This window comes from Orussus abietinus, unplaced genomic scaffold (assembly GCF_000612105.2).
Source record: "Orussus abietinus isolate OABI.00-Male unplaced genomic scaffold, Oabi_2.0 scaffold431, whole genome shotgun sequence".
Lineage (NCBI taxonomy): Eukaryota > Metazoa > Arthropoda > Insecta > Hymenoptera > Orussidae > Orussus > Orussus abietinus.
The window spans coordinates 6,339-32,968 of NW_019394688.1; the positions used below are offsets into that span (position 1 = coordinate 6,339).

Here is a 26,630-nt window from a genome sequence, read left to right on the forward strand (position 1 = left end):
TAACACAAGATGCCACAAGATTTGCTACCACGAGAGCCGCGAATTCCGAGGCAGCGAAATGTAGGTCAGGAATTCATTCGCTATATTGCCGAGATGTATCCTTTTTATCCCGCGGAGGTAAGAAGTATTCTGAGGCAACTTGAGGCGTTCCGGAATTTGGAGATGGCCGATTTGCGCCCAACTCCCGACCCTAACGACGCAACGCGCTCTCAGGGGACCCAAAATGGCGGAGGTGAGATCCTCGTTCGACGTTAACCGTCTTTTAATTGGGCACGATAGCCGTTAGGTCGCGCTGTCGCGATTCCATGCTCGATTACAAACGGATCTCCCGCGAAGAGTGAAGGATAAGCGGGGAGAAGCCAAGGAAACCGCAAAAAGAGGTCGTTGCCATCCTCCAAGACGCTTTCGTCGCTGAATGAAATAAGAGCATCGTTAAAACGGGCACAATGTAAATGCAGAGTGGCTGAGAAGCGAAATTTTTACGAAATCTCTAATCTTAATGGTTCTTCCAGAGCCGCGCTGTAGACTTTTGGTCATTTCGAAATGGTCTTCCCGAGCTGATCTGTTTTCACGTTAAATGGTTCTAGCTCCTCTTGAGATTTTGCGGTAATAACTGCTGCACTGTACACGTGCAACAATTACTTCCAGATAGTGTATATGTCTCAGAATCATGAACATCTAAATGACCTTTACTGAAGTGTAGCTTAGAGACATGGAGCAGATATGCAAGGGTAAAGGTGGCAGGAAAGGGTTGGTAGAGAGTTATCTTCCGTCTCTCGACTTTAACGTAAACTTCTTTATGGAAGATGTTGCATTACATGTAGATAATCAGTGCCGTAATTAGTCAGGTGTAACGGGTGCACCCCTCACAGGGACAAGATCAAAGAGGGGCCCTGGGAGGAGACCGAGTAACTGAAAAAAATAATGACAAAATAGTTACCCTATACCAATTCAACATTGAAGGTATTAAGAAAGGCTCATTCTATATATATATATATGGAAACGTCAAAATATTTATAAAACTTTTCTCCAAACTGGGTGCACCTAATCATTTGAAACTTCGGCAATTCATTATAGAGGCCCTAAGAAAAAAAACGTGATGTTCATGAAATTTCATTTTTCCAGACTATTACCAGACCAGAACCAATGACACGCATTTGTTTTGAATGATATTTCATGAGCATCACGTTGTATCTTAGAGCTTCCATAATTACATGCTGAAGTTTCAAATGATTCGATGTACCCAGTTTGGAGAGAATTTGTATAAAATATATAACATATATGCACGTATGCACATTCTATATATATATATTTGTGCCGTTGTTCATAACACCTTAAACTAAACCGATACGCCAAGCCGGGGGCGACGTTATCAATAAAGCAAAAAAGAACAATTATTTGTTTTATTAATTTTATTTATATTCCCTCTTCCGCTAAAAAAAAAATAAAGTGTCCAAAAATAACCCCTGGCCCTTAAAAAACTAGCGATGACATTGTGCAAAATGCAATGCCAGAACCATTGCAGCACGGTGCTCGGAGTCTTACGTGTATCAACACAAGTTGTAGAAGACTGAACGTTCCCCCATTTAACAACTTCTTTCTTAAAAAAGAAACAAATTTATTCTATGCGCCTTGTGCTAGTGATCATAAACTCGCTCAATTGCGCTCTCGATGTGGCGCCGTGTGGTCCGTGCAATTATCTCTACGAGTAAATACGAAAATAATTTATTTTACGTGGTGCTCTTGTCCCTCTTGCGCCTGTGGCAAGCGCTGTCCTCGCCACGCCATAGATATGGCTCTGACAAAGAAGGTATCCTAGATCGATCTCTCTGATTTGATTTCTTTTGTAATATGTTATAGTAGACTAAAAATTAAGCAATACGTATTTTTTTTATATCTGCCATTAAACACTTTAAGGGGGTGAAACCACCATCCAAAGTAAGGCATGTCAAGGGGCGATTTGGCAGTTTCACCCATAAGAACATAATATTTTTTAACCAATCCACCTGGAAAAGCTTTCTCATAACGAGAAATGAAGAATATAATTTTCTCAAATAAAAAAAGAAATTAAGGGGTAAGCCACCCCTCACAGGCCTTACTGTGGAGGGTGGTTTCACCCCTTTAAAGTGTTTAATGGCAGATAAAAAAAAATACGTGTCGCTTAGTTTTTAGTCTACTATAACATATTATAAAAGAAATCAAATCGGAGAGATCGACCTGGGATACCTTCCTTGTGAGAGTGTCACATGGTGTAGATGTAGGGACTGTTGATCAAGAGGATGTGAAAGTGGCATCTGAAGTCGTTCATGAAACTTTTCTCCGAATTGGGTGGACTGAATCGGTTCTAACTTTACAACGTGAATGTAGAAGCTATAACGAAGCTCCTGGCACCCATGAAATTTCATTTTTTTTTAAATTATTTAATTATCTATAAACAAATTGCTAACATGTTGAAATTTTGTGGGTGTCAGGACCTTCCTTATAACTTCCATATTCACGTTGTAAAGTTTGAGACGATTTGGTAAACCCAATTTGTAGAAAAGTTTCATAGACGGGACCGCTTTGATGCCACTTTCACATTACCTTAAAGGTATGCAAGGGAATTGTAATATCTGTTATTACACTCTACTTTAAACTGATAAAATGTAGTTGACATATCTTAAATAATATTGCCTCGATTGACAATAAGTCGAAACAAATTCAGTAGTGGTCTCAAGTAACGAAATTGATTGGGAAATTACAATTTCATTCCATTTATATACTCATTGTCAGAAGGAGTGGAGTCATGTCAACCATGACCTCGGAAATACTTCGTTTGCTTAGGGTCTCAATGATGTAGCAGCAAAAATATTTAATTCTTTTTCGCCGAATTTTAAACACAATATGTTGAAAGATTAACAAACATGTACTGAAAAGTACCAGGGTGTAGGTATTTTTTTTACCGGTATAAGGATTCATAAAGATCACTTGGTATTGGAAGCTCTAGATGAGGAAAGATACCCTCTAAACGCGACAAACGAAAACATAGTTCCGCAAGTTCATTTTTCAGAACGCCATACCATCTCATCTGGCGATTAATTTGCAGATGGTAACGGTTTGCAAGCTGGACCATTTTGAAATCGTTCTTCCGGGTCCTGGACTCGCGTCCGATAAAGTTACCACTGTATTGCCTCGACAAGTATACTTACTGACTACGTGCATGTAACTGGAGACCATTTCGGTATGGAATGTCGGAAAATCTGCGGAGACCTCGCAACGGTATTTGCCAGCCAGATCGGGCTGCACGTTGGTCAGGACTACGTGGTGGTTGTTGCTCTGCGCCGTCTGAAAGAACATTGAATTCTGTTGTGAAGAATGTCTATTTAATTTCAAATTGCGCGCGCATCAAAGGGCCCTGTATAACGCGGTTGCGCAGCGGTCCTCCGCCTCTTGCATTAGTTGGCCTCTCCTTTTAGATAGATTTATAGATAAAAAACATTAAGGGCGCTCACCACTCCAGCGATTTTGCAGGGCCTCACAGGGACAACGATTCCGAACGTATTTCTAAACCGATCGAGCTTAACGAGTGCTCATATCGAAGATGAAACGTTGACCTGTGTTTATATGGGAGCGATTTTCGATAAGTGGTCATTATCATATAAAAAAGTGCAACGACATAATTTCAATGCCCTTTTACCTAGGAAGGAGGTGCTCGATCGAAAATCGCTCCCATATAAACACACGTCAACATTTTATCTTTAAAACGAGCACTCGTTGAGCTCGATCGGTTGAAAAATACGCTCAAAATCGTTGTCCCTGTGGAGCACCTTTTTCAGGATTTTCGAGTTTCTCGCGAGGAATTTGGACATTCCTTGGCAACCGTTGCCTAGAGTCGGCCGACTCTAGGCGACGGGGGCCGGGGGTCACACACGTTTCGGCGCCTAGTCCAGAGGCGTCTAGCCGTTGTGTTAGTCCTGTACGTGCAAAATACGCACACATTTTTCGCCCGTTGCTAAACACCGCCCATTATGTGTCGCGTCTCCCTCAACCGAGCGAGAAAGTACGTTTTGGTTACCTCCCACCGAATTCGATGCTAGTGCTATCTAGCGGTGGAAGTCATCGTCCCCATTTTGGTGGTGAACGCCGTTAAAGAAAAAGGAAGTAAGTGTGGAATTGAAGTCATGGAGGGCTTTTCATTGATAACTGTAAATGCAGTTTCAGTGTTTCTCTAAAGTTTAAAATAAAATTTCACTTTTAACGCGCTATGGCAGCCATATACTGATTTTGAATATAAATCACTTAATTTAATAATGTCTTTTATCGCCAATAAAGACTATCTCGAGCTATACGTTGAACGCGTATGCAGTTGCAGACATTTTTTACTTAAGGAACTATTTTAACTAGGTCATCGTATATAATGTACATTTAACACAGATTTTATATCAGGAGGGAAAATGTATGGGGTGTTCACAACGTGTATATAGACGGCATCTGCAACATTCTAAAGATGCCTTTCTTTTCAACTCCAGATTTCAGAGATTTCTGATCCGGAACGCTGATTCTTTAGAAGGAGGTACGTAAAAAGAAATACAGAGAGGAAGAGAGGGACTTACTCAATTCTCTAGGACGGTGTTCCTCAAGAATGCAACAAAAGCAGATAATATGACACGACCGTGTTCTGACATGGGTAATGTTTTAATTGCTTTCAAGGTGCAACGCTTTTCCGGTGCGATTCGAAGTAGTGATTGCAGCATCCGGCGCCGCATGTGCTGCGAGCTATGTCAAAGAATTCACGGAAATAAAAGAAGACGCATGAGAAATTACAGTTCCATGCATAAAGGTCTTGAAATACTTGATTCGCCGCAGATGACGTATCGCAAATGCACACGGAAAAAAAAAAGAATTGTTAGGAAAACTGCAATTGTGGTAATCGTAACCCTATTGCAAGGCAACATACGGGGCAACCTTGGGAGAAGGTTGCATTAACCAGCGTAACATAGTAAAAAGAACATAGGAAGGGTTATTTCATCATTTATTGTTAGTCAATATAACCAGCGTAACATAGTATGGGTTACTTCACGATTTAGTCAATGTAACCAGCGTAACACAGTAAGGGTTACTTCACGATTTAGTCAATGTAACTACAAGGAACGAGCGGTTCCCACATTGTACATAGTTCTGAATATTCACTTAAAAATTTACCGCTGACATAAAAAATTCAATTATTATGATTACGAACGCTATACTTACGTTTCTGTCAGTGTTCTTATACATTTTTACCTGAAGTAGTAAAATAACAGTTGATGCTTAAAAATGTGGACTCTCGACGATCACTTCCCTTTTCCCTCTTCTTTGAGACGGAGTAGTCATTGTATCGTAAACGTAAGAGATAGTAACGAGTCTTATATGCCAACGCGCAGTCTGCATCGCCTGCGAGAAGTTTTGCCACCTGGCGGCGCTGTCGAAACTAATGGGGCCAAAGTATTTCTTCTGCAATCGCATAGGCAAATTTAGAATAACCTTACAACGTGTATAACCTTACTATAATACGTGGTTACAGCTCCCAGATAAACCTTCCATTTTACTGTGCGCATTTGTAACCTCTCCATGTAGATAATATTACCATTCCAAATGGTGATCACTCCTGCACTTTTTAAGTACAACGCCATTGATACCGTACCTATTCGCAAGGTTACATTTCCCATTCCATGTGGTAAATTTCACCATTTATGTGGTTTTACTTCGCACAGTATTTTAGCCATGTCACTATAGTAATTGTAACCAAATTATTTTTTTTCGTGCAAAAAGAAAATTTGTTCATTGAACAAAATCGATTCATTGATTGCATTTGTGTTCATTTCAGATAACATGGTCGAGTGAACCGAATTTTACTTCACGTTGATAAATTAAAGTGTTTTAAGGTGAAGTGAAACCCCCTTCAAATCAGACGATTCAAATACAACACTTTTTTTTAAGGGTATTGGACCAAACTGTTCGGAACTTTGTCACGCGATTCGTGATCATCTAACAATTGTCCTGACACATTCAAAATTTGGATTTTTGGAAAAAATTGTTTAACTTAGCCCAGATCAGATCCAATATGGCGTTGAGCTTTTATATTTCGATCAATATACAATTATCGAAGGCTCTGATATGAGAAACGAAAGGGTCAGGACAATTTTACGACGATTTAGAACACTCTGGTAATCGATAAACTCGCATTTGGACGAGATAAAGGCAAAAAAAGTGTTTCGTGCGCTTTTATGCTAAAATGATGGAAATACGAGGTCTTGGAGTGAAAATTTAATTGATCTGGAAATCACAGATGGTGCAGGGGGTCCGTCTGCAGTGAATTAGGGCCTCAGAAAGCATGAATCCAGAGGATTTCTAGAGTTTTACTTCGATTTCTTTATAATTATTGTACGAAACGACAGGTGGCGTATGCCATTTACGACAATACCCAATACAATTTGACACAGCTGTCAATATAAAAACGAACGTCGGCAACGTAGGTATTTAGAGAAATCTTCTTTATTGACGTCGATCCAGTTCCTCGACGTGTTTCACTTCACCTTAATAAAATCGTTGTGTTAATTTTAGAGAATATTTCAATGAATAAATCAAATATTTTGATTAAATTTAACAAATTACTTTAATGTTTGAGGTGACCTACCACGATTTAATGTAATAAAATAGAAGTTTTTCATCAAAGAATTATGTCATGGCAATCAAATATTTGGTTGTACGTATAATAACCATAATCTATGGTTGAACCAATGAAAATTGTATCGATTCAACCGAATATTTTTCTGTGTGCAGGTACGATATTATTATCTGCGGGTCAATAAATTTAGATACACGTTGATCGCCGATTTTTTCCGACAAAAAAAGGGCCATCATCGATTACTGAATGCATCTTAATTTATAATACTTTGGAACTCACTCTGTTATGACCAAAAAGTGTTTTAAGTCCTCGATCTTTATGTCTGTTCATCATTGAATTACTAATTGTTGGCGGAAAATTATTGAATGTTTTCAATATATTCTTAAGTCGTGACGGGATTAATGTTATTTAACCAGAGATTAAAATGCAGTTTCTTGGGTATAATTTTAGCACTAATGTTGTGTTATGAATTGTACAATTTATGTGCAGTAATAATTCCACAAAATATCTATTAGATGTCGACTTATGTCCATCCAATAGCAGCACACAGATAAGTCGTTTCTAAAATTTCCGAGGTACTTTATGAGATACATAATATTGTCACAATTGTCGGCTTTTCACTCTGATTTCTCAAGATATTGTACCCATGAACCGGATTTACTACGGGCAGACATTTTTTCAAGTACTTTCCCTAGATTTTGAAATTCTATTATCAATGCAGATTTACACGTGCAAAATTTTATTGTAACCATTACACATGCTCACGTGTAAAACTGTTGTTGGAACCGTACCAATTGTCGTAGTAGTAATTACAAGTTTTTGCCCTTCTGTCCGTTGCGGTTACAGCGGTAATTGCAGAATTTTTGTAAATAAACTATCGTTACATTTACATTTTTTCGTGTCACATATATACAAAATTGTTAAAATTTGAGGCGAACCAATACATCTATCTTAAAAAGAAGTGTATCCGAGTAACCTAAACGTTCAAAAGCGCCGTTTACACCATCTTACACTATTAGTAGTCATAACTCTACAAACCTGCTATTCTAATTTTTAAGAGCGCTTACTGTAATGGTTTTTATAATTGTGGTAATGATAACGCGTGTTTTTTCTACGCTTATAAATTAAATAGCAAGATAAACATTTTTTTGGCTTACGAATAGGTGTGGCCGATTATCAATTGATATGGGAACTTTTCACCCGGGGCAAAAGAGACGTGCCGCTTAAGGGGATGTGAAAGTGGCATCTGAAAGCTAAATCGTTCATAAAACTTTTTTACGAACTGGGTGTCTGAACTCGTTTCATACTGTAAAACGTGAATATAGAGACCCTAAGATAGGTTTTGAAACTCGCGAAATTTCATTTTTTATAATGTATTTTTAAAATACCTATAAACAAATTTGAAAAGAATTGAAATTTCATGAGTTTCAGGACCTTCCTTATAGTCTCCCTATTCACGTTGTAACGTTTCAAACTATTCGGTAAATCGAGTTGGGAGAAAAGTTTTATAAACAAAACCTCTTCAACGCCACTTTCACATCACCTTAAATCCAAAAAGTGTCGTCTGGGATCAGCTCGTAAAGTCTAGAGCTGTAGGAAGCTCAGCTCGGATGGGGATTCTAGGATCGCTGCAGGAACGACATCCTCGCAGCAGTGAAAAAGACAATGCAAAACGAGAACAGCGAAGGAAATCTACAGTGTATATACGAGGATGTGAAGTAACAATTTCAATAGAATGAATGTAAACGCCTCGTAGATCCTTTTAAACCCCGATATCGCTTACAGAGCCTGCTAATTGTTTCTACGCTAATTAAAACAGGAAAAAACTTTACGAAAATGCACTACTTAGTTTTATAAAATAATTCATGGCATAAACTTTGTCGAATTTTCTCTGATTCTGGTTTAGCATTTAGTGAAAATGTTTTGCAGTCATTTCGTCTTCGTACGATAATTAAAACGGGAGAAAAAGCTGTAAAGATGTACCTATTATTGTTAGTTTCATAGAAATTGTATGCCATCGATTTTGCAAAACTTTCTCTGATTCTAGTTTGTTGCATTTTGCGATGATTTTGTTATATCTTTGTACTTGGTTTTTCCGAGCAAACCTGTACTTTGGAGCTAGTTATGATATATGAACTTATTTTTCTAATTTTACAGATAATAGGGGAACGGTCAATTAGTCAGTACACTTCCTTGTCGGTGGAGGTCCCGGAGGAAATGAGAGGACAATGATAATGGGAAGTTAAGAAGAGGAATTTACGAGGGTGTAAAGGTACGTAAAGTAGGCAGAATCTAGGCGAAAACGAGAACGGATATCGTCGCTCCAGCTTCCCTTTGGCGTGTTCCCTCAAGAGCTTCCGGTTAAACCCTGTATCTATATACATGGGATTTCCTATACTTATCTCCTTTTGAGTGCGAATCCCTTGGGGGAGTTTATGTCGAAAATCTCATCGCTATAATTGAATTTAAGGGGTTACGTCTTGATGGAAGTTTGAAAAAATCGAATTTTCATTTATAAGCTCAATTGATAATTTTTCACATGAAATTTCTAATAGAACGATAGTACCTATGTGTAAGTTAGCATATTGCGAAAGGGAACGTTTTCGAAAAGTGAAACGCCTTTTTGCAGAAAATTACTATTTACATTCACCTTTGCATTTTAGAGTGAAATATAACGTTTGTATGATTGTGGTGTGAAATGAGAAGTATTTAGATTGAATGACAGTTCGATAGGTGATACTGTTTATGCGTGGTTGTGAGTTTGTGAAGGGCGGGCGGCCATGTGACTCAGTGAGAGAGAATTTTGGTCCACAAAAAAATGTATTGATGAGTGTGGGAATGAGAGAGTGAGGAATATGAATTGAGGGAGAAAGAAATTAAAGTGAGTCTGGATGAGAATGATCGAATGTCAGTTAGTTCTGATTGAGGAGAGCTCGAGTGAGGTTGGAGGGAAAATCAAGTCTCTTTTCTGAGATGTTTAAGATATACTCTAAAATGTATTCAATTTCTTTATATTAATTTTTGTATTAATAAATCAACCGTTCATGTTAATCCTGACACTTGAATTTTGATCCTACACAAGTTAATTAGCGATTGATCTTCCGGCATTGCGAGGTTAACATTAAAATCGCCACTCGTCACCGCTGGTATCACATTCCGATTATTTTTTACAGTTAATTATTCTTTACATTCATCTTTGTATTTTAATATTAACCGAATTTTATCTTTACAGCTCATTACTATTTATTTTTATAGTTGTATGCTAGTATCGAGACGATGTGCATCAACGCTTTCGTTAGGGTTAGTGCGTTATTCTCTCAGCTAATTAAGATAACATCGTTTGAAGTGAAGAAAGTTAAAATGAAGAATCCAGTAAAAAGGCATCTAATTCTTGTTTTACATTTTATGTTATACGAGATTAAATTGTTTGAATATAGGCCAATTTGTGTACAGTTTGGTATCAACAAATTACTACGTAAAGTACAAAATAATGTTAATGAATGTCAGTTATAGAGGGATTTACTGAAATTGAAAACAAAAATGCAGAAATTGCAGGTATGTCATTATCGCTACGTTGTGCAGGTCACATGTACAGAAAAAAAGAATACAGATTTTCATGAATAAAATAATCAGTTTGATTCCTGTTAGTAACATGTTAAGAAAAATTGGCATTGTAAATTGTACGTGTCGCAATTTTTCTAATTTGAGACGATATTTATAAGTTCTATTGCGGCTCCCATAAAATATTTGTTCGTGTTTGATTTACGCTTTATTTAAAATGTAACATAAAACAAGTATTCGGAAAATGTTATTTCATTAATTTCGTGAGCTCAGTTCTTACTTTATGCGTGCTTTCGAAAGATTTTATTTTAATTGTAACAAAAGATGCAAATTGACTGATTTCATTAATTTCGTTTGTTTAATTATTAATTTATTATCAGAGTAATTGTTATAATATGATTGTTATGATTGTTATTGTGGAGGCAATTTACTTGACACAACTGTTTTTTACCCCGAAGGTGATTTTGCAGTGATATATGATTATAAGTATATCAGATTTTAGAAACTTAATAGCTATTCGTTTTTAGCTGAAGTGATTATTAACACTTTAACGACCGCTCACACAACATGTGTGTGATAGATAGTGTGATAGATAGAAGGGCGGTCGTTAAAGTGTTAATTATGTAACGATGTCCCACGTATTATGCATTTTGAAGTTTATGCAAATACCTAACCGCTGCAATCAGTCAGATATAACTTTTTGATGTCGATATATCATAGCTCTGTATTTGATCCGAAGAGGTTACTTGAACTGTACTAGAATGCCTGCAATACCTTTCCTGATCTTCTTGGTAACAAATAAGACGTAGATTGGTATCTCGATGTGATTAACACTGTTGTACTGTTACGTGTAACAGTTGTCATTTTTTCTCGACATGTAAATGGCTCGTGATCCGTGAAAGGTCATTCCACCGACATGACTTTACACATTCCCGTTAGTTCCATGATCTTGTCAGTAATTATGGTCCCGCCCCATCATTTGTTCTCTCACCTCTGGTCGCGTTCGTTCCCTCTTCAAGCCATTTCCAAGTGTGGGTTCTCTGATATCAACCTAAGTTCAAATAGACTTGGGGAAATTATTCATTCATCGGTATATCACACTTCTTCCGAGCTTACGTTTGAAGAAAAAATCAATTGTTATCACTGTTACAGTTGCGTTAACCATGACAGTAATCGCGGGTATATGTACAGAAGGACAGCAGTTCTGCAGAGTTATGGATACTCTGCCAAAAATGTAAAATGAACAATTTAATTAAAGTATATATTATTGCAAAGAACGATTACAATTACAACACGGCAGTTGTATTTTTAATCGTCAGGACGTAAACTAGGTCAATTAGAGTACTAGTTAACACTTAACAAGTGTATATGCTGCTTCGCGAAGAGTATTCGTCGAAGCAACGTGCTCAGGAGAATTTATTACCCTCAAAACCTTTCTCCGCAAAAGCCCTTCTCCCATTTTTAACCATACTCTCTACCCATCGGATTGTTTTCATCCTCCAAACTCCTAAGTAGAATTCTTTAGCGTTGCGTCGTGGAGAGCCATTACCGGATCTCTGGCGACAGTGACCCAGTGAACACTGTTAAATAACTATTGGGTAAATGTTACGTTTCCGAAACTAACATGTTATGTAGCATAAAGGTAACATGGAAGTTAAATGTTAGTTATTATTTCCCATTCGGTAAGGTAACATGTTGTATAACATGTTATATTAATATTATAATTTCAGTTGCCTTAAGATAATATTGATGTTTCATACATTTAATTAAAAAAATAGCGCAATTTTATCAAAAAGAATCTAGGCGAAAACGAGAACGGATATCGTCGCTCCAGCTTCCCTTTGGCGTGTTCCCTCAAGAGCTTCCGGTTAAACCCTGTATCTATATACATGGGANGGTGGAGTATGCCATTTGGTACAATACCCAATATAATTCGACACAGCTGTCAATATAAAAACGAACGTCGGCAACGTAGGCATTTAGAAAAATCTGGTACTTGACAATAGTTAGATATTAAATAACAAGTCAGACTTTCAATGAAATTATGTAAATGATAAAATATCTGATTTTACTTAACCCTTTTAGTGCCGAGCAACGATATATCGTCGTTTTACAAGCGCTAACGACTTCGGCCGGCACTAAAAGGGTTAAAGACTATTATTTCATTCGAAATATGTGCTGCATATACACAGTAATATCAGGGCAGTAACATAATGTAAGATAATAGTAACAAAGTTACGCTACATTTATATAGATGACAGTAACAAATGTTATGTAATCTGTTAGCTCTATATAACATAACCGTTAAGTTACTGCATTGTAACAAATGTCATGTAATTAGTTAGCTCTGTGTTACGTAACTGTTAGGTTATTACATTGTAACAAATGTTATATTATTTGTTAGTTTTAAGTTACGTAACAGTTAGGTTTGGTGTTCAGTGAGGACCACCTACGGTTAGGCCGTCCCAGGCACCGCGGAACGTGGAATATCCGTAAATTAATCGTATATAAATGTTTATTGAACGTACTTAAGATTTACATATGAACTCTATTTTAGATACACTCAAAGGCTAGATGTCCGGACATGGTATGTAGTATTTATAACAACGTTTTCTAACCTATCCTCTCGATGTTTATGCTTCACGAGATCATTGATTTCAAAGTCAGGCATGAGAGTTAGTAAACTGAATCGAAAAGCTCAAACTCAATTTAAATAAATACAGAAACTTAACATTACCGAATGACACGGTTAACAAACTCATAACAGAATTGACGTTTCTTGGAAACGTGCAATTAATGCGGGTGCATGTCACTACACGACTGCTTCGCGCGATGAGTATTAGACGCGCAACAAAAATATAATCAAACGTATTCCTTTGTCAAGAGATTCGGTCGAGTCTGAAGCCAAGTACGGACCATTACGCGTACCGGTGGGTCGAGAGACTCCTTTACTCGAAACAACTTCACCTATATAGGCCTTTAATGGACTGTCGAATTCGGTGGCTGGACGACCGGCATAATTATATACGAAATATTTCTCAATATCTTTATTAAAACGAGTATTCAACAAATTATTATAAAGCAGAACATGTCAACGACTATATCGATCCCAATTAAAGTATCCTGAATCGGTTTTCATTGACATGTTTAATGATATGTGCAAGCACTTGATAGTTGACAAGGTCAGTTGCAGTTTCGTCATCTTCGTACGTCCGTTTTCTTTTGAACACGGCAGATGGCGCCAGCGGTGCTATTCCGCTAGAATGAAAAACTCCCCTTGCCTATACCGGCGGCTAGAAATCTGAAGTTAAACGGAACCGGTAAAACTATCATCAAGAAGTGTCAAATGTGGTTAAATCAGGGTGTCAAATAAGATAGGCTAAGAACATGAAGTAGTATTTATTAGGAGATATAACGTCAATGGTCGGTTCCACAGAAAGTGACCCCAGAATCGGGACCCAGGATCTCAGATTTTCGCTGATCTAACGATGCGAGCGCTACTTGCGGAAAATGAGGAAACTCCAATCCTACGTAACCAAAATATTTCCTATCGATGTAAATGATTTAAAATGCTTTTAATTTTGCAATTAAGATACGCAAAGCGAAACGATAATCCGCGCATGATATATAGAATGTGACGTTTTTAAGATGAAGTGAAACACCCTTCAAATCAGTCGATTCGAATACAACACTTTTTTTTAAGGATATTAGACCAAACTGTCCGAAACTTTGATACATCACTCCTGATCATCTAAGAATTGTCCTGACACATTCAAAATTTGGATTTTTTTTTTAATTTTTTAACTTAGCCCAGATCAGAATCAAAATGGCGTCGATCTCTCATATTTCGATCAATATACAATCATCGAAGGCTCTGATATGAGAATCGAAAGGGTCAGGACAATTTTCCGACAATTTAGAACACTCTGGTAATCGATAAACTCGCATTTGAACGGGATAAAGGCGAAAAAAATGTTGTATGCGCATCTATGCCAAAGCGATGGTAATACGAAGTCTCGGAGTGAAAATTTAATTGACCTGGATATCACAAATGGCGCAGGAGGTCCCTCTGCAGTCAATGCCCCAGAAAGCATGAATCCGGAGGATTTCTGGAGTTTTACTTCGATTTCTTTATAATTATTGTACGAAAAAGACAGGTGGAGTATGCCATTTGGTACAATACCCAATATAATTCGACACAGCTGTCAATATAAAAACGAACGTCGGCAACGTAGGCATTTAGAAAAATCTTCTTTATCGACGTCGATCAAGTTCCTCGACGTGTTTCACTTCACCTTAAGGCGATAAAGACTAGCGAACACACTAGCAAACGATAATTTTTAATTGCAAAACTTCATCGAGCAGACGTTCTCGGCACTAAATTGGAAAAAAATATGAAGATCTTGGTCCGTAAGGTGGAAACGATTTCGATACATTGCGTTGTATCTCCTTATACCACTTCGGGGTTGAGAAATCACGCGATAAGAAGTCACGAGGGAATTTTTTCTATGTCAACATGTTCTGAATGGAGAACGAAGATGTAAGGATCTTCGTACAAGTCATAATCGTAAGGAATATTAGATAAGTAACGGATAAAAAAATGATCATTCATAGTATCGATTCTCTGTTAGAATCTTGTTTATCACAGATGGAATAGACATTATAAGTAGAACATCGCATTCCAAATCGACTACATAAAAATGTGACATTTCAAAATATTGCATATTTAACTTCAATATCTGTCGAGTCTCCGTTCGTGCAGAAATGCTCGTGTTAATAATTTTATTGAAATAATTTCAGCAAAATGGAAGTACACCTTATACACTATAACGTCACTGATTAACACCTTCAAGAAGAGGGTTCTTCTTCAACAGCTATGAGAGCAATACGATTGTAGAATGCCATTACCGAGAATTGTCTACTCAACTTGAACGAGCGTTCCAAGTAACGACGCTGGCCTGTATTTTCACTTAATTTAGCGATCATCCTGGCGCCGAGTTGGCCCGGCATACGGAGCTAAGTGCTATTTATTGCAAATCGATTGTGCCCAAGCGAACAATGGTTCGCGACTACAATTAATTGTATGTTGCTACCGGCAGCCAACGTAAATCATAACAGTCAGTTTTCCGTAAGTTCGCCCATCCGTAAATGTCATCCGCGTACACCTCGTCACGGCTTTGCTGGGAAATTGCGGCTATCTCGCGACAGACCCTCCGGGTGTTGCTGGGTTGCTGCCCCAGCTTCGCCGATGTTTTGGCGAGTAGCGGATAAGTGGAGTTGCGCGTTACATCAGCCGATAGTACCTCAATGGAAACGTGCCAGTGGAACGAACCGTTTGGCTACTGGTTTTGTATCTGTCATCTGTGTACATCTTCCTTCCGTTTTTCTACTTTCGAAACGGCACTTCTCAAAGTATGAAGCAATCTTAATTAGCAAACTTCTGGGTACAATGTCCATTTGACAAACATCCCTAGTAGCACAAAATATTTGTCCTATATTTTCTATATATTTAACGAATATTGTACATTTTGTAAATATTTACCATACATTTGTGATATTTGCAAAGCGTTTACTTTAGAATATTATCCCTATAATATTTATATAATATTAGCTCCATGTGTTTTCATAATATTTTTCTACCAGATATACAAAACATTTCGTTTCATTTTAATACAAGTATTTTTTAAATATTATCTGCCGAATACATTATAAACGTTTTAAAAATATTTAAAATCAAAATCACACGTTTTGCTCCCATAATGAAATAACGGAACGAAAGTATTAAAAAAATTTCTAGTGTTTTTTGATACCAAATGAAGTGTCTGATAATAGTCGTGAAGTAAAAAATGTATTTTTATTACATGTTCATAAATTAAAAAATGTAATTTCTCCATATGTTTATAAATTATTGAAACTAAATATGTCATTGAGATTTTCAACAAATATTTGAAATATCTTCGAATGAAATCTACCAGAAATCTTAAAAAATCTGTCGCTTGAGATATTTAGCAAAGATTACAAAGAAATATTTAGAAATTATTCTATGCTACTAGGGATAAGGTAGGTGCGTCGATTACTGATATGTTCTTAAGAAGGTAATCTTATGTTTTTAATAGAAAATGTTGATATCGTTTTTATGTCTTATTCATTGATGACTTCTCTTAAATATGAACGTTTTAGAATTTTGCCGAAAAATTTAAAAACCTTGAAGGTTTTTAAAATTTATGGCGAAACACGCCGGTGTTCATTTGACAGCGTGGTGCTTCTCATGTCAGCAGAGTATGTCGTTTACATGTTGTTTGTTGTATGAAAAATGGTGGAACCCTTGTAGCATGATGCAACAGCAGGTGCAGGAATTGGTGATTAGAGGTACGTAAGGGAATTCTATTTTCGTTACAGAAACTCCGTTGAAAACATTAAACGAGTTTTTTCAAAATCATATTCATCCAGTTAGTAGCCATATCATTTAAAAAAAATAATGAATCGACCGAGTCGAAATAAATTTTATTCGCTTTGCAAATGCCTATATTCTACAAAGTCAACAGGGATTTCACCGATTCATAAAAAAGAAAATATTTTGCAGTGGTTTCGAGTCAACAAATTTATAGAGAAATCGATACATTTTTTTCTGTTTGTTCGGTCGTTATTTTTGTTTAGTATTTTTCCATTTAATAATCCTAGTCCCTGCCATAACGACTGCCTTTCTTCAAGGAACTCGGTAGAACTCCGCGTTGAACTCCGCCAAAACGGAAATCGAAAATTCTAAAAAGATAGTCCTCGGCGATTTTTCTTCTTTGAAATGAGCTGTTGAAAAGGCAAATCGGTCTAAAATTACGGAGTTGAGAATTTATAGGTTTGTTCGTTTTGCCTACACTTTCTACACTTTTACGAAAAGTGTACATTTGGGCGTTCGGTTTGACGGAAGTGACGCAGACGTCGCTGTGTGGTTTGCAAGGGCATCTACTCCGAGTATACACTTTCTCTACACTTTCTACCCTCGATCCCGAACGAGTGCAAGAAGGGTGTCCCGCGAATTTGGCGGCAAATTTGTAAATTTAAAAGGCCAACAAACAGGAAAATACAAAATGTATGCTAACATCTCAACGTAATAAAAATAAGAGTAATTATTAACGGATCTTCTTCATGTACAGAACGATTTAGCATTTTAGTTTTGTACATAATGTTTGACAAAATTTACAATCATTATGTATTACTACGTAACCGCGGTTGGAATGAACTAAACTATAATTTTTGTAGTTAAACTGTTTTTCATTCTACTACAATAACATTCTGACCCTTATTGATCCTCAATATCTGAAAATCGTGAAAGGAATTTTCATCTTCTACAATTACAAGGTAATAGAACGAATTGTAGGAATTGAAGAAAACGAAGACAGCTCAAGAAGGAAGCCTGGAAGAAGCATTACATTTTCGTATTCATTGTCGTCCGATACAGATAACCTCAAAATCGCGTACCTCTCTACTAAATCGATCATCTTGGATTTTCTTCAGGTTTCTGGCGTTTGGGACGTCGATGAAAGTGTATCTACCCTTCTGCACTTTTCAAGAAAAGTGTAGTACCCTCGTTACCCTCGAGTGTAGAAAGTATCCCAGTGAACACTGTTATATAACTGTTGGGTAAATGTTACGTTTTCAAAACTAACATGTTATGTAGCATAAAAGTAACATGGAAGTTAGATGTTAGTTATTATTTCCCACTCAGTAAGGTAACAAGTTATGTAACATGTTATACTAATATTATAATTTCAGTTATCTTAAAATAATATTAATTTTTCATACATTTAATAAATAAGATCACGCAATTTTATCAAAAATTATATAATTTTTTACTTTTAATTATTTTTGGTACGAAATTATGTAATGATAAACTATCAGATTTTACTTAAAGACAATTCGGATTTCATTCGACTAGCAAATAATGACTGATAATGTATATGCGCGTATGAATTAATGTCACATTTTTTCATACGAGTAGTAAACAAAATATGACATATATTAATCTTGTGACATTTGACAATGAATTGTGACAATGACGATAACGATGATGTAATAAAGTAAATGACAGTTAGCACCAATGTAGTTCCGTTTTGTTACAAATATGTGCTGCATATACACAGTAATATCAGGACAGTTACATAATGTCAGATGAGAGTAACAAAGTAATGCTACATGTATATAGATATGATAGTAACACATGTTATGTCACCTGTTAGCTCCATGTCACATAACTGTTAAGTTACTGCATTGTAACAAATGTCATGTAACTAGTTAGCTCTACGTTACGTAACTGTTAGGTTATTACATTGTAACAAACGTTATGTTATTTGTTAGCTTAAAGTTACGTAACTGTTAGGTTATTACATTGTAACAAACGTTATGTTATTTGTTAGTTTTAAGTTACGTAACTGTTATGTTTGGTGTTCAGTGGGACAGTCAACGCGAACAAACCTTATTTCGTGACGTGTGTTTTTCCCGCAAGCGACGTGGCGCCCTGCGGCCGTCTGGCGTACTTTCGGGAACTGAGAAAGAATCGAGGGGAACGAGGTTCCCTCTCCCTTCCTCAGGCTCGATTACCAGGCTCCAGGCCGCCAATGATTATTCAGGTAAGAGCCAGTTGGGGTGTCTCAAAAATTTTGGGCCTGGAAGGCCGAAATTGAATTTTGTCTCTTTTGTACGGCCCTGCCTCTTTATTGCCGCGTGTCTAAACACTAAATTACTTCCGGTTCTAGCGAGGAGCCCTGTTACCGTAGGTGATTTTACTTGAGCCATTAGCTCGATTGGGTTTGCATTAAATTAGGAGCCGTTCACCAGTCTGCGAGCGTTTCCATCGCGGCCAGGGAATTACTTGAAGCTACTTTTATTTGCCGCTCCCGTTTTAGGGGATCAGTATAATTTTCTTATCAACAGCTCAAGACTGTCGGCGAAGAACGCTCGTTCTTATTGGGCAGTTCAGAAAGTTATTGCCGATTTGCAATTTAAGAGAAGTGAGCAGGGTGACGACTGATAAAACAGCCCTTTTAATAGAATCCTTGAAGACTCCCGGAAAGCAGATAGATAAGTAATCGTTTTTGTATGGAATTAGTTAGGTCATTTAAAAAAAAAAGTTGAACAATCGTCATTTAATAATCGTAACAAATCCACACGCTTAATTGGAACTGTATTCATGTACTTTAAGAAAATCCTGGGTTCTTCTATTTCAGATGACTTTTAACCAGTTAACTGTGTCGACCTATTTGAAACGTGTGTTTTTATGACGAGTATACTCGTAAACACAGCTAACTGGTTAAGGGTGCTCACCACTCCAGCGATTTTGCAGGGCCTCACGGGGACAACGATTCCGAACGTATTTCTAAACCGATCGAGCTTAACGAGTGCTCATATCGAAGATGAAATGTTGACGTGTGTTTATATGGGTGCGATTTTCGATCGAGCACCTCCTTCCTAGGTAAAAGGGCATTGAAATTATGTCGTTGCACTTTTTTATATGAAAATGACCACTTATCGATAATCGTTCCCGTATAAACACAGGTCAACATTTCATCTTCGATATGAGCAGTCGTTAAGCTCGATCGGTTTAGAAATACGTTCGGAATCGTTGTCCCCGTGAGGCCCTGCAAAATCGCTGGAGTGGTGAGCGCCCTTAAGGACTCTAGGTGCAAGGCCGATGGAATTTGCGTAGCCTACAGAGCAGCACAGAATCAAAATTCGTACCACAATAAAAATGTATTTAATCTAATTGAACAAAATATATGTTAACAGTTCGTAAGATGACTAATTCCATTGAGAAATATTTCTTTATCTACCTGATTAACAAGGGTGGAACAATGTTCTAATGAAGAGCTATTTTTGCAGCCGTGAACAATGTTTTTTTTGTTAAGACTTGGTGCTTGGTTTTCAAGTAAAGTTGTTTTCATATTATATCTATGTTATACATCATTTTAAAGCGCAGATTCGCTCTACATTCTCATATCAATAATTGTGTTGTACGTTTTAATTCTGTTTTATTTAGACCATTTCATTAAAGATAAAGAAGAACGCTTTTCTTGTTGGTTTTAAAATCGACCACAAGACAGTAGTTGTGGTTTGCAATATCAACGATGTACCGCGAACGAACGCGCGATGCAAGGCGGTTTTAAAAATGTCGTGACGGAAACGAGAGTTTCGAAGATGAAGAGCGTTCTGGGTGACTGCGGTCACTGACGCACTGGAAATAAATTAAAAATGAATATTAGAATCATTATTCTTCTTACGAAAATATAGAGCGACGTTATGCTCGAAAATAGTTTAGAAGGGAAAGTCAACTTCATTTGAAAACAAAGCGTCAAATCTTAAACTTCAAAAAGCACAATAACCTTCTGGACAACCTAATAACGGTGAGGGACGAACCAAGCGAGCCCTGATGAAGACCGAAGAGGCGAGTTGAAAAACTGCATCCAAATCGAAAGAGGGACCGCACTATAATCAACCTTTCAGTGCCTCTCGCAACACATCCGTCGTATGAGACTTTAACATGTAAATTATAGAGCTCGGTACGCCTTCGCCGGAGGATAATTCTAGGCCGCGATCGACGAAAAAGTGCTCAAATTGTGAGCACTGCGTATCAGTCAGGAATTAATTTAAATGTTGCAACTGGAATGGCATTTAAAATGTCAACACAATCTGGCACACACTAAGTCGAAATATATTTAAATTAACAAAAATTCCGCAGACGATAAATTACCTTCTCCGCGTACTGAAATATTGTCCCTACATTATGTTTTACCCTGCTAAAAAAAAAATTATAATTATATAACAGTTTTGTTGGAAGTTTTATTCAGACGTGGTATACTAACTTTGTAACATATTTTCAAATGCAATTTAAATCACGATGCACGTGTGGGACATATGTGTAATAATTTTATAACATATCAATTTGTGTTTAACCGTACTTGATTTCAAACGTTTTGTTTGCAGACAAACAAATTTGACAAATGTTCCCGGAGATGTCTGTGTACGTTTTTGTAGGCAGTCCTGGCTCAGGGTAAAGTTAAACCCCCCTCAAATCGGTCGATTCGAATAAAACACTTTTTTTAAGGGGATTGGATCGAACCATCCAAAACTTTGACACGTGACTCGTAACACCTAAGGATTATCCTGACACTTTCAAAATTTGGATTTTTGAACAAAATTTGTTAACTCAGCCCAGACCAGAACCAAAATGACGTCGAGCTCTCATATTTCGATCAATATATAATTATTGAAGGCTCTAATATGAGAAACGAAAATTTCAGAACAATTGTATAACAATTTAGAACACTGTGGTAATCGATAAACTCGCATTTGGACGGGATAAAGGCAAATAAGTGTCTTACGCGATGTTATGCTAAAACGATGGTAATACGAGATCTTGGAGTAAAAATTTAGTTGACTCGGAAATCACAGATGGCGCAGGGGGTCCCTTTGCAGTCAATTAGGGCCTCAGAAACCATGAATCCAGAGGATTTCCGGAGTTTTACTTCGATTTCTTTATAATTATTGTACGTAAACAACAGATGGAGTATACCATTTAGTACAGTACCCAATATAATTCCACTAACTGTCAATATAAAAACGAACGTGGTCAACGTAGGTATTTAGAATAATCTTTTTCATCGACGTCGATCAAGTTCCTCGACGTTTCGCTTCACCTTAAATAATTGCATTCTGGAAGATTTAAATTATGACAGGCTAGATGGGCCTCGTGCCATTTCTTCGGATTAGTGTTCTGCGGCAACCAATAGAATTCAAGATAGAATAGTTTCACTCCACCTAGTCAACCAATAGAATTAAGACCAAGTTGTTTTATTCCGCCTAGCAAACTTAGATTTTTTAGTGCGTGTGTGCTACAATACATTCTAACTGCATAACTCGTCACTCTCACAACTGCACAGTTATTTTTATATTCATTATTAGTAATAATAAAATCGTTTATTAATGTTACAACAATTTGTCGTAGAAAATTAATTTGGCGTGCTTTCGCGACGAAGGAAACGATTCGATAACGCCGAATCCCAAAATTCTCTTTCTCACAACTTAACAGAATATATAAAGGAATGTTTAACACATCATTAATAAAATGTACAGAAAATGTAGTTTAACGTAATAATGTTTCACTAAATATGTTTCGAAATTTTCAGCATAGTAGTTTTAAGTGTGCACGTTAAACAAGTTTTAGGACAATTTAGAACGTTGCATTAATTTAAACTATTTGGAGATTCACATCTGCAATTATTAGTTGAACGCGTGCCTACATGGAAACATGTTTTCCTAATGTACGTAACTTCTTGATATCACAGCGCGAAACAATTATGGAAAATTATATATATTTGAGTTTATGATTGGCTTAGATGACCAGAGAAAGAATCCTAGAGCTCGATAGTCGTCAAGGTTCTTAAAAATGGTCAAGAAACTCGATAAATTGTGGACTTCTTAAACTTTCATGTCGGACGTATGCGGTTGTAACTTTGTAACTTTGTCGTAGCTATCGCGTCCTCGTTCGTTTCCAGATATCTCGATATTATCGGGCTCTAAAACCTAACCATACATGAAGTCAGTTTAATCCAAACTTCGGGAATACGAACTTTCTCAGAATTTAAGTACACACGTTTCCTTAAAAGTGGTAGATCCGGTCATAAGGTAGTAAAAATAGTGATATTTCATTGGCCACTACAACGTTTGTTGTCGAAAAACTTGAAAACATGGAATGTAACTTGTTGAACCATTCGATTGGAGTAAGGCGGCCTGAAGAACATTTGAGCAACATTTGGCCATGGACAATGCGAGGCACTCTTTCTCGAAAGAGGGTCTTGCACGTGGTTAGAAAATAGCTACAGAAGGGACTCGGAATTTATGACCCCGATCAAGGAGGTCTTCAAAATGGCCACTTCAGAGTCTGTCATGGCGACGCATTTCCAAAAGGGTATCGTATGGCTAACAGACATCGCGGACTTTCTCCAGGATTCGAGGAAGCTGTGCCGTCCTGGAGAAACGAACCTTTGGGAGATGCTATCCCAAAGTCAGCCAATCAGGGCTCAGTGCACCCCTTCTTAGGTTTCGACAAAGGAGGAATAAAGTGCATCGAGAATGCAACTTTCAATATCTTTTAAGATTTAGACTCAACTAGGACTTTGGACAATTCGGATGTTTTGTCTCCGCCCTGGGACTTAGGGCGTAACCCGGACACGCGATTGCACCGCGAATTCATATCGACAAATTGTATTCTCTATCCGTTATTTTATTAGTACAATAAATTGTTATTTTTGTTTTTATTTAAATTTGTGCGTGGGGCAAATTCAACGAACTCTGAATTTACCCGCCAGGAACTTACCTCAGCGCTCATTTTCAAACGGCGCAAACATAACTCCTTCACGATAGGTAATATTTATATATTATAGGCAGTATACGTTATTATTAACGTATATGGCCTAAATAAAGTCGTGCCAGCAGGGTTGGTGGCTGTATATGGACATCTAAACAAAAATGGGGTTGTACTATTCTGTTTTTATAAAAATGGATATCTTAAGGTTTTTGGGGCCGCTGAGTCAAAATTTGTTATAAAAATTTCAAAATTTTATATGGCGAATAAATCATGAAGATATTTAGAATTTGAAAAATATTAATATAGAAAAATATACACATGCAGTGCTCGGATCATAAATCAAAAAGCCAATTAGGGCAAATGAGCAATTCACAAAAGGCGCGATGGTCGCATTCTTAAATCTTTTAATTGTAATATCTTCATCAATTTTCAGACATTTTCTATATTATGAAAATTTTAGTTAAAAATTTAGTAATTCCAAAAACGTTGGAATATACTTTTTTTTTAATAAAAATTTGTTCACTATCAAATATTTTATCGGTCATATCGGATACCCCATTTTGAATTTTGAAATTCTGTTATTAGGTTTGAATTCAACAACCCCAAAAAACCTATTTTTCCCACATTACTGGTATAGAAACCTCTTCTTTCTTATATTACGAAGGAATTATCATATACTCATACTATTGACTTGCAATATTTACAGAGATATCGGGTGCTTAACACTAGAACTACCAAGTCCAATCAAAATGACTGGATTTAAACGGCCAACTCCAGCCGAAAAAAATCCGCCACTAGTTCTAGTGTTAATACGTGCCGTGATTACAATTCAATTTCAAATGGACCATCAAGTATCTATCGGTGAGTTTCCTATCCATTGACTTCAATTCCTGAAAAGTATGGGATGCTTACTTTAATTCAACTGCGAACATTGGATCCCGCAAACCAATGCATAATAAATATTCCTCTGATATTTTTGCGAAGGCAGCGAAAAGGAAAGAGCGAGAACCGAAAGCTACCCTTTCTGTCTTTCTCTTACTATTAGATAGGTGTCGCCACATTGCGCTGTGCGACTATTTAATTGAAACGTCGACCCAGATAGACAAAGTGATGCAAATTTGCATGAAATTTGCCTCGTAAAAAATCGCGAAACGAGTCATGAGAATGTGTGGCGGTCATAGCATATATATATATATCAGAAGTTCTTCCTTCTACACGGACCTTTGATAGCCCAGTGATTACGCTCACCGCTTATACCACGTAGTCTCTCGGGTTCGAATTTCGCTCAGGAGATATTTTTCGGTGTCTAAAGCAGGACCTGCCTGATAACCTTACTGACGAGTTCACACAGGCAGACCCGGGACGAAACACAACAACAATTGGGCACACACCATCTCCACACCTATACCCAAAGTTGCTTATGAGTTCTCATTTGGAACTTATATCTGCAGTTTCACAATAACGAACCAAAAATACTTAAATATGAAACAAAGTTAAGTATGTGCAATGTCTCAATGTACGTACACATACAGGTAAATTTATCTCACGCATTGCTGATAAATAAGTGCAGCGTCTATAGCTCGTATTTGATCCATGGAAACGGGAACATGGAGCAATGTCATATTTAACTCACACTTGTAACATTAACTTCATACAAGGTCCGGAAATTAATGTCACGGGATGATGTTACATCTCCTGTTAAATTTTCCACAAATTTTCAGTTCATAAATGTTGGTTATGGAATATGACTGAAGTATGCGATAAATATATTGCTACAACCATTTATGACAAGTTTACCGCGAATTTTTGTTCAAATTTATTGCGTAATATGCATACACATATTGCAGACATTCCATGCAGGAAATGGCCTGCAAATTGTTTGTAAATCGATTTTCCTCGTCAAATGATTATTATGAATTTCTATCTGGGAACAGATGAGCGAGAAAACAGTTCCTTCGTTCTCTCTCTTTCGGTTCTGCTATCTTCATAGCCAAATCAGTGTGCTGGTTCTATAATGTATTAGTGACCGTAAGCACAATAGATATAACTAGTTAATCAAATTGTCGGACACCGACGTCATATTCAATTTTCTGCAATTTCATTGACCCCTTCTTATTGTTGTGCTTACGGTTACTCATAAGCGAGGTATCGGTGAAGGTCTTAACCTTTTTCGCTACTGCAGGCCTCGTTGCGGAATCCCTCTCGTAGAACGGGGCGTCGCGACAAAAGTGTAACCATTGCGCGCTTCAGTTCGTATGAAGTTGGCGTTTTGTGGCCGATGACTATAGTGACCCTTCGGGTATAAGTGGCGTTTTGTGGCAGGTGACTATAATCACCCGTCGGGTATAAGTGGCGTTTTGTGGCGGGTGACTATAGTCACCCGTCGGGTATAAGTGGCGTTTTGTGGCGGGTGACTATAGTCACCCGTCGTAGCAAAAGGATTAAACATTTAATCGCTTACATATGTAGACTGCACCGCGTATCCTGAACGAATTGGCCTTCTTCGAATACTTACGTCGACCTTATCGCCAAGAGGGCTAAACACCGTCATTGGTGGCATCTCTTTGGGCAGATATCGGAAGAACTCCTGCTGCCCTTTGTACCACTTGACGACGTAGAGGGTGTCGGACTCTAGGTCGTACAGACAGGCCATGCTGACCGTGGAGTTGGTGGCCACCGCCAGTGGTATTTTTATCGACACATTCCGCAGGCCCCGAACACCTGCAACAGGGGTGCAAATTCAGAACCAAGGACTTGGATTGAAACGTAATAACGGTTTTGGTTCAATCTTGATTTTCTTTAACGATTTCGGTTCTGGTCTCATTGTCAATCCAGTAAGAGAAAAAATATGCAGCTCGCGGGACACACGACCGAAGTAATACTTCAACAATTCATTTACATTATGTAAAGACGGAGCTTCTGTTCCCAAATTGAAAGGTCCTGCTGCGCAACTTATCGGGTTTGTTTCCTCTTCACTTTCATTTATATTATTTTCCGTTGCATATGTATATACAGACTGATGTATTCACCAATGTATATGTGAACGTCGATACAATATACTATTCAGTA

General features: G+C 37.4%; 1 protein-coding gene across 1 annotated transcript; it reads right to left on the minus strand.

Annotated features, from left to right (window-relative positions):
- Positions 1-836: 836 nt before the first annotated feature.
- LOC105698953 lies at positions 837-26,267 on the minus strand. The gene is made up of 3 exons (XM_023432997.1): positions 26,077-26,267; positions 3,189-3,324; positions 837-912 (listed from the first exon to the last, which is right to left on the minus strand). Exons 1-3 carry the CDS (start codon positions 26,212-26,214, stop codon positions 881-883), a joined length of 306 nt encoding a protein of 101 aa, XP_023288765.1. The 5' UTR covers positions 26,215-26,267; the 3' UTR covers positions 837-880.
- Between the last annotated feature and the right edge of the window lie 363 nt (positions 26,268-26,630).